This window comes from Buteo buteo, chromosome 11 (genome assembly GCF_964188355.1).
Source record: "Buteo buteo chromosome 11, bButBut1.hap1.1, whole genome shotgun sequence".
NCBI lineage: Eukaryota > Metazoa > Chordata > Aves > Accipitriformes > Accipitridae > Buteo > Buteo buteo.
The window spans coordinates 13,857,834-13,867,160 of record NC_134181.1 but is presented as its reverse complement, the minus strand read 5'-3'; the positions used below and the strand labels follow the sequence as shown (position 1 = coordinate 13,867,160).

The following is a 9,327-nucleotide window of genomic DNA, read 5'->3' as shown; positions in this document are numbered from 1 at the left end:
TTGCAAAATAGGAGGTGTAACGTTCTGGGAAATGCATCCCATTGTAACAGTGTTAATACAGCAGCATGCTGTGGATGCCGGGTCAACCTTTGTGCAGCTTTATTGTGTCCTAAACTTTCATCATCATTATTGTCCTCTGAAATCATCTTAATTTTTGCTGAAAATCTGTAAGTGGGAATTATGTACGTTTTCTATCAGCACCAATCTGTACTGAGATTGAGAGAGAAGTAGTTAAAAGAACAACTTAGTGATTATTTTGAGGCAGCCTGGGCTTCATCAGCCTAGGAATTGGCTAGGTTTTGTTCACATGGAAATGGACTGTATCTCTGAGGAAGACAAAAACAAGTATCTTGAGCATCTCATTAGTTTATTGCTGACTCTCCATTTTTCTGGATTTTACTATTTCACTTTTTTTGGTTAGTGTATGAAGTTAGTGGTCATGCTTTGTAGTAACAGTGACCACAGTGGATATTGGAGCAGCAAGTGGTTATCTTCTGTTGTCTTTGAGATGTGACCTGGTTTCCTAACTGACAGAAGTTCTGTTAGAATTAGGAGGGAAAACCACTGGCATGTTGAAGTGCTTGCTGGTGTTCAGGAAGCCATGTGCTTACCTTGGTAGTCAAGTCAGTAGTTAATACTGAAGGATAAGAGAAAGAAATGGGAGGGCACAATCTGAAAATCAAATTGAAATAGATTGTTAACTAATCCTTTCAAATTTTATTTATTAATTTTTGTAATTATACCAAATGAAATCTTCACAAGCTACTCTGATTGCTTGGCTTAATATTCAAATCTCAATAAAATACATTTCAGCCTTTTCTTAATGAGATGATGAAAAATGCTATCCCGTGGAAGAGTGGGGGGGACACATTCCAACATCACTTACAGTCACCTGTTTGCTTTTTAATGTTGCTGTTGAATTTGTATTTAACTCAGGATTAAAGTATAAGCTGACGTATTTGAATAAGGATATCTTCAAGCCATGAGTTCTTAAATTAAAAAAAAAAAAAGGGCACACGATTAATAGAAAGAGATCTTAAAACTTAAAGGATGCTGAATAACAAAGACATTGTATATTACTGTTGATTAGATGCACAAAGCAGAGTTTCATGAAGACCCATAGAGATACTGGAGTCCCACTGTACAGACAAAATGTTGGGTGTACTTGTGGCAGTGATGGAAGGGGAAGGGTTCTCACTACTGTAAAGAGATGCAGGTGCTGCGTGGGGGGTGCTGATGGGCAGAGAGCGGGCAACTTCCCTTGGGAACCTGCCTGGGACCACATAGAAACAGGCGATGCCCTGGGAGCTGCCGGTCTCGGGGAGAAGGGGGATTAAAGAAGCAGTCCTGCCCTTCACACAGACAGGGCTAGAGCATTAGTATTGTTGGCAGGCAGTTTGCTCCCTATGTGCTAGACAGCGCTCAAACAGGTAAAAAGTATTCCCCATCCTCAATGGACACACAATTTTACTAGGTAGCAAAGCTTTTAAATGCCAGCAAGAACTTGTCGGTGACTACCATTTATTCACAAGTGTATATCTCAGGTCACCTCTGAAGCTTTAAAGGGGTTTATATTTATTATTTCTGAAAGGCAGGTTATTGTATGCTTTTCAGAGTGGGTCTTTTTCACTGAAATAAGTTATTCATAATGACTGGATTTTGGTCAGATTTTCCAGATGGCTCTGGAGAAGTTTTTTAATGATTCCATTGTAAATTTTAAAAAATAGAACCCAAACCAAAAAGACTCTGCTCTTTAAATCTAGGTGGCTTTGTCCAAAATGAGCTGAAGTACAAAGTTTGTTTTCCCAGTTAATAAAATGTGCCGTTAATGGGATGGTGAGCGAATGTCACATTCACATGTTGGTATCTATCAGGGCAAATCAAAGTCTACTGTTCGGCACAAGACGTAAAAACCCCCACGTTGTAATAAAACTGTCATAGGATCAGTGTCTCCTGCTTTGTAAATAAACATCTCTGCTTTGCCTTGGTATTTCTGTAACATCCGGAGACTATTATCCTGTGCTGGCGCTCTGGTTCATTGACAGTTTCACTTAAACAGTTAAACAGTAATTTGAAATGGAAAATGTTCTGCCCATATTCCTTAATTCCTTTGTGTTGCCCCCACCCCCCCATGTTTTTTGTTTTTTTTTTTTGTCAGTTGTTTTAGTGATTGCATCTTATTTTTTGTTACACAGGAAAATACCGAACTGCTCACAAACCTCATTCAAAGCCAAAAGCATCAAATGCTTTTGAGGTAGAATTTCCAGCAAATGGAAGTGATACAAAATCAGTGGGCCGTTTTCAGTCAGAGGAGGAACTGTGGGCCCGCTTAGAAGAACTTGAGAGGCAAGAAGAGATACATGGTGAACTTGACAGGTATAGTACTGCTGTAGCACAGTCAGGTTCAGAGTTCAGAAAGCTACAGGTGTGTGATTCTGTTTGTACACAAAGGATCTCACTGTAAGTGCAAATAGCTGACTAGACTGATGCAGTTAAAATTATAGTAGGTGGAAGAAAGGTGGAACGTGAAAAATGTGTGCACTGCAAGGCCAAAGGTGCTAAAATCTGCCTCTGTGCAACCACAGCAGTCTAGCACTACAGTATTTTTTCTTTCAGATGATAGGAAAGGGGGAAGTAAAATCCATTTCCCACAGGCTAGGAAAATCTGTCGTTTACAATGTAGGAATTACACATTTAGCATTTAATGACATCCTTAGATCTATTCTGATCCTAAAGCAATACATATGTTATTAGCCAGAATGTCACAGTTTTGGTATTTCCAGTTGACACAGAAAGTACATAGTTATTCTTACAGAGTATAAGAAAGGTTCCACAATCTGGCTTAAAATATAGTACCTGGGTAAAGAAAATTATGTACAGGCTTGTTCATTATTTTGTATGCCTGTGTCTCTCAAGAGTATGAATTGCCTCAGTTCACTTAGATATTTTTCATTTCATAGGATGCCTGATACAGTTGAGACAAATGGAGAAGATACAACCTCTTCCGAAGAGGAGAAAGACGATAAGAGGACAGATCTGAACGGGACGTATAGAGCAGAAGACTGTATTACTCAGGGCAACTTCCATAAAGAAGTAACAAATTCAGACTTGTTTCGTGTCCAAGTTAATGGCTCTACTTATTATCACAGTGATGATGAAGATGACATAGATGTTGGAGATAACTCTGTTCCAACTATTTTTTTCTCTCACACTGTTGAACCTAAAAGGGTTCGTACTTCATTATTTTTATCTTTCTCTCAAGAGATTGCATAAAACATATATACCATATCTAAAATAGAAAATTTTAGATAATGTAGAATGCTAACTGTAGGTGACATTTATTTGCATTTTTTTCAAGTGCTTCAAAGCCACTGTTTAAGTCCTGCAGTTTCAAATATGGTATTTAAAAAATGATCTTCAAATGTATACCTTGCTGTTCTGGCTTCCAACTGTTGTAAAAGGTAGCATCCTGTCTAGGAGTTTTTAAAATTACTTTTTACTTGACTTGAAATTGACTGTTGAACAGCTCAGCTGTTGAGCAGAATTTGAATAAGCAGATTGTCATATGTTATATGCAAACTCTATGCACATTAGTGCAAAGAAATTCCCCAGCCTAGTGCAAGTGTAAAGAATAAACAGTTCACACTATGAATGTTACCATTCATACATTCATTCAACTTGTCTATGCTTTGTAGTCTGCAACTGCTTGCATAGGAGAATGTCAGAAGTCAGTTGATCTGCAGCCTGGTGATTGTTGATTTTATGGTCTAGACCATCATTTGTGTTCAATTTTCAGGTAAGAATAAACACAGGAAAAAATACTACTTTGAAATTCAGTGAAAAGAAAGAAGAGGCCAAGCGTAAAAGGAAGAACAGCAATGGCAATGGCCATGCAACTCCAGAACTGCCTAACATCAAAACCCCAGCAGACATTTACCGGTGTGTAATTTATAGCATTGGCGCGTGAACTTTCCCCTTAGCAGACCTTCTCTTTTCATTTCTGTTCACCTATAGTATGAAACCGAGCCTGCTATTTCCTGAAAGAAACAGCTGGAACTAAATTTACTACTTAAAAATGAAAGTTTGTGGCTTCTGCGTGGTTGCCATACTTTCATATCCATAAAACATTTCTGAGCTTAAAATTTCCTTTTCCAACTAGCAATTCATCATCTATCTACTTTTTCAGAGCTTCTGAAATTGAGGTAAATTTGCCAGTACATATCATCTGCATAAAGGGATACAGCACTTTATTGGTTAATTCCATGTCATTTGCTTCTGTGTTTTCAAACATAACTGACCAGATCTATCACTTGTAATGCTCCTTTTCCCAGTTACTAATTGCTGTTTCTTGTCTCTTCCTTCCAGTATCTTCAGAATATACTCAGGTCTTTGTTTGCATAGTTTCTCTTGCATTCTCTCCCCCTGACTTTAGTCCATCACTGTCTCTATTCTCCATAAAAAGAAGAGCTCACCTGTAGAACACCCACATTCAGAGAGCTTGAAAACCAGTGTTGGGCTTAGAGGACTGTATAAAATACTAAACTATGGTGATGGGAGAGTTAAAACAAGTATTTAGGTTTGTAAAGATGAACACAGACACCTATTAGATTAGTTGATTAAGTGCTTGTGAAAATCACACTGCATTTGTATGTCAGTGTATTCAGGCACCTAAATATCTTAAAAAATGTGTCACAAAGTGTGAAAAGTTAAAACCCATCCTGTAATTACAGTTGCTGGGGCTGAAGATGAGGTAAAGGATTCTTTCATGGTGCTCTCCCTGAGCTCTGCAGAGGAACTCCATCTTCTGTAGAGATATGCAAGTGTTCCCATGAGTGCCTGATGAATAAAGCTGTTAAGAAACAAGTTAACACCCTTAAAACCCATCCAGTCATTGGACTTCTCTTTTATGAGTTTGATAAAATTGGCACTGTCTTCTAGTGCTACTCTTTCTCCTTCACTCACCCTTGACTTATTTAAGTCATAGAGACGGAGTACAAACTGTAGGAAGAGGCTTCTTTATCAGTTTACAGTCTGTTAATACTTGAAAAGTGTCTTTGTGTTGATCTGATCTTAAAAGCTGATTTTTTAATTTTTTTTTTTCTTTTTTTTTAACTGAAAGTAGAAGATTATGGCACTTGTCAGGAAAAAGCTTCATCCTTTCTGTGTGCAATGAATGTTTCAAGTATTTGTTTTTATATTCTACATTTGACAAGGACTTCATTCTAGAAAACCTTCTGTCATTGTGATCTTCTGTTTCTCTTCACAGAAACAACCCTGGCAATCACTTAGTTTACCTTTTTTCTAACTTTTTGTAACTCACTCTGTTCTGTTTTCTAACACTTTTCAAAGAGCTATACGTTTTCTGCTGAAAAAAGTGTACCAACTTAATGCTTGAATAAAGTGTTTGCTCTGCAGAATTGATTCTTGTACATTGGTAAATAAAATGCCTCTAAAGGTACAGTATTGCAATTCTGCAGCAAAAAAGTTGGAAAAGCACATCATAATTAATTTGTACAAAAGACAAAGCAAGATCACTGTAAATTTGTCATCTGATCCTGAAATGGTTTATTAAAGCTAACATTTTCCTTTATAGAGTCTTTGTTGATGTTGTGAATGGAGAATATGTCCCTCGTAAATCAATTTTGAAGTCTCGAAGCAGAGAGAACAGTGTTTGTAGCGATACCAGTGAGAACAGTGCTGCTGAGTTTGATGACAGACGAGGAGTTCAGAGGAGTATTAGCTGTGATGAAGCTACTCAGAGCGACAACAGCGAAGGCATACTGGAGGAAGAGGAGGAGGAGGGGCAGCAGGAGCTACCAAAAAAGCTTCCTCCCTCTTCAGGGACAACCGAGGTACAGGTTTTTAATTAATTATTGATTGTTGGCAGGGATAAAAACGAGATGCCAATGACTGTAGTTGCCTATACCATCAGTTTGATTTCGTTAAAATAATTTTCTAACCCCTACGTAGTTTACTTCAGGACATTATCAGGTGATAAGCTTCTGTCATACGCATCCAAGGGGCAGAGGGGAGGAGCCTAGTCAGCTGGCTTCCCTGAGACCTGAAGCTGTTCTGTAAAGATCTGACAAAGTAGCCTCTTGCTGGTGTTACTGAAACCAGCATCATGGCTACTGGGTCATCCTGAAAATTTCACTGGAGGATATACAGCAGGATTGAAAAAAAAAGGCGGGGGGGGGGGAGAAAAATCTGGGCTTCATAGTTGATGAGAGGGAAGAGTTGATTCTCTGTAACCTGTGTTGCACAGCTACTAGACAGCTAGTTTCCAGCTTGTATTTTTAACTTTTAAAATGCACAAATACCAGCTGAGTTATTATTTGGACTTACCAAAGGCAGAGGAATTGCCCTGTGGAAGGAAGCATTACACCTCTACTCATCCTGTTCCAGACTAGAGCCATTAGTTATCCCATACAAATCTATTTTCACACATTTGGAAAGTTCAGGACTTCATCATAAAGGAAAGACACTGTATGACATAAAGGAAGATGTACAGTTGCTTAGTGACTGGATAAGTACAGGAATTAAATGTAGCCGCTGCTCTGAAATTCATGGCATAGAGTATTCTTCATTTTTATTTTGTAAGAACTTACACTAATTTTTTCAAACTAGATGAAACTGAGTTTTCAGTAGTTCCCAGGGCAATAGGCAAGTTCAACGAAAACACTGTTTTTAGAAAAAATTATTTTTGACAAGAAATGAATTCCTCATAAAAGCTATTGTTTATCGTAATTTTTCATACAAACAAATCCAGGCAGGATGTGAAGATTCATGGTGGAAGATCCATCTGTAGAGTTAGCATTTCATGTATACTTTCTGGAATGTATTTGCTATATTTTTCTAAAACATCTAAGTACACTTTAGATGTTACCCATTAGTCCATTTTCTGAATATGGCATGATGATTCTCTACAATATAATGTATTTTCTAAGTAACTGAAGGAGAGTAAGCAAAATACTCCAGTTAGCTGCTGTTTTGCTTTTGGTTGATTTTGTGGGTGTTTGAAATACACTATTTCTCCATTACTATTTGCAACACACTAACTTTTTTTCTTTTTGTTTCTAATTTTACCACAATCTGCTTAGGTTGTACTTTGCTTACCTGTTCTTGAAAATGAGTGTATTGTTAGAAAAACACAGTTGTGTACAGGCACAGCTTTAGGCATACTTTGGCTATTGGAGCAGAAAACAAAAAAATGCTGCTTTTTTTGCAGGTCCTGCAAGAAAAGAATGGCTGGTTTGTTTTGCTTTGTTTTTCTTGGTAGCTGACTTATGAAAAAGCAGAACTAAGCATAGTTAATAAATCTGGTGTGCATTCCTTTGTGCCCAGTGTGAGCATCAAACCTTGGATGTAAACTGCTTCCCTTTGTCCTTAGGCATTCTGAATTTTCTGTTTTCAATACATAGCAGGGTGATTTGTTCTTAAAAATGTTTATGAAAAGTAGTTCTGAGCTGGTTTTTTTCCCAATGTTTTCCAAGAATCATGGTCATTTCTTAGCTAATTTCAAAAGGATTAAGTCATATAATCGGCTGCATGTAAATTACCATTTTTAAACATTAAATGTTTTTATTAGACCTTTTATAGACAGAAATAGTTGGAAGCAAGTTTGCCATTCTCTTAAGTGTAAATTGCTTTCACCATTTTTTGATCATATTTGGTAAGGAGAAAAGAACAAGCAAAATATGTGCTTGCCAATTTGTATGCAGTGTGTCAGCTTGATGCAATTAGAAGGTACTAAGTCATAAAATATGACGTATGATGGAAATGCTGACATACTCCAACTTTACAAAATCTCTCAATTTCTCATCCAAAATGAAACTATATATTACATCAGCTGTTTTATTTCTTGAGCATTTGTCAGTGAGGAAGCAAATTTTTAGATCATTTATGCAGTAGGAATGAGATTAAGTAGTACTTTTAAGACACTGTCTTTCATTCAGTCATCTTTGAACAAGCTGTATTTTGAGGTTAATTACAATTTGGTTACTTATGCAAGGAACAATCATTGATTTAAAGATATTTCTTTACTTTTGATTAAGAGAAATAACAATCCTAATCAGGCTAATATAGGGTAATGACCTTATGGGCATAGCTTCACATTTGCATTTTATTAGCTCATTTTGAGTATTCTCTTCTGCTGTAGGCATTTTCCGGAACTGTTATAGAAAAGGAGCCTTTGTCTCCCTCCTTAATACCACACCCAGTCATTGCTCACCCAGTCCTGCCTACCATTCTGGAGCGAAAATCAGAGGAAGTTTTGTCCGAAGCATCAGAAGAAACTACAAAGAGGATTTCAAAATTCAAAGCTGCCAGAATGCAACAGACTAACTAGGTCCTGCCTAGCCAGCCGAAGTTGGAGTACTCATGCCTAGTTTCACATTTGTTGAGATTATGTAAAACTATATGCGTTACACCTAGTTAGTTAAAAGGGTGTCCTATGTTAATTTGGCATTGGTTATCTTTTGAACGTTTATTGGCGACATTAAAAAAAAAGAAGTTCAGTGTTTGAACACTTGAGTATTCATCTTTGTCGATTTCCCTGTGTGCTGTCAGCACCTTTGTATATGTTTGCCTTATGATAGCAGCACTTGGGTTCTTTTTCAAAAACTGTTCCTTACATACATTGTTTTTTGTGTTTAAACCTAAATACAGGCAGTTTTGTGCCAGCTGTGATGTTCTACATACCATATGGGCTATTTTAAGGAAACTTTTCACATTTCAAATAGATTCACCAATTATATTGCATTACTTGCTTTAGCATTTTAAGACACACTTGTATTCACATTGCTGTAGGTTTTGCAACTAGGTGTCTACTGAAAGTTTTTTCCTTCTTTCAAACCTCTCTGATATCTCACTGTACAGATCTATAAAACTCTGAGTTCATGTACATTGCAGGGAAGTTTCTTTGATGGAAAAGGGTATTTTGTAAAATTAAATTTTCAGTAAAAAAGCTGTGAAAGTTGTGTGTTTTTTGTTGCGTTACTACTAATTTGGAAACAACATGGAGAGGTTTCTATTCTGAACTTGTGTTTCTAGCTTGAAGTGTTTACTACCACATGGACATAAAAGCAGTCCATTCTCTTGTGCCATTGTGTTTTAACCTCCTGCTAATGAATGTCCATGGAAATTGAATGCTCTTAAGGAGAGAAGCATAAACTCAGACTCTGATTACAAAATCTCCCAGTTCTTTTGTGTACTCAGAAAACATTGTAATTGTCTTGGGAATGCCCAGAGGGAGTCAGCACTAAGGAAAAATGTCTTAATGCTTCAACTTTATTTCAAAATGCAACAGCACTGCAGCACTCAGGGTAC

The 9,327-nt window shown here is 37.2% G+C and overlaps 1 protein-coding gene across 1 annotated transcript in view; it reads left to right on the top strand.

Annotated features, from left to right (window-relative positions):
- The window catches only part of URI1 (URI1 prefoldin like chaperone), a 42,846-nt gene extending 34,057 nt beyond the window's left edge, over positions 1–8,789 (top strand). The window contains exons 7-11 of the mRNA XM_075040124.1: positions 2,196–2,376; positions 2,961–3,228; positions 3,797–3,939; positions 5,594–5,852; positions 8,159–8,789. Of these exons, the coding sequence (XP_074896225.1) occupies positions 2,196–2,376; positions 2,961–3,228; positions 3,797–3,939; positions 5,594–5,852; positions 8,159–8,347 (1,040 nt within the window). The 3' untranslated portion in view covers positions 8,348–8,789. The remainder of the gene's footprint in view (positions 1–2,195; positions 2,377–2,960; positions 3,229–3,796; positions 3,940–5,593; positions 5,853–8,158) is intronic.
- Positions 8,790–9,327: the final 538 nt, after the last annotated feature.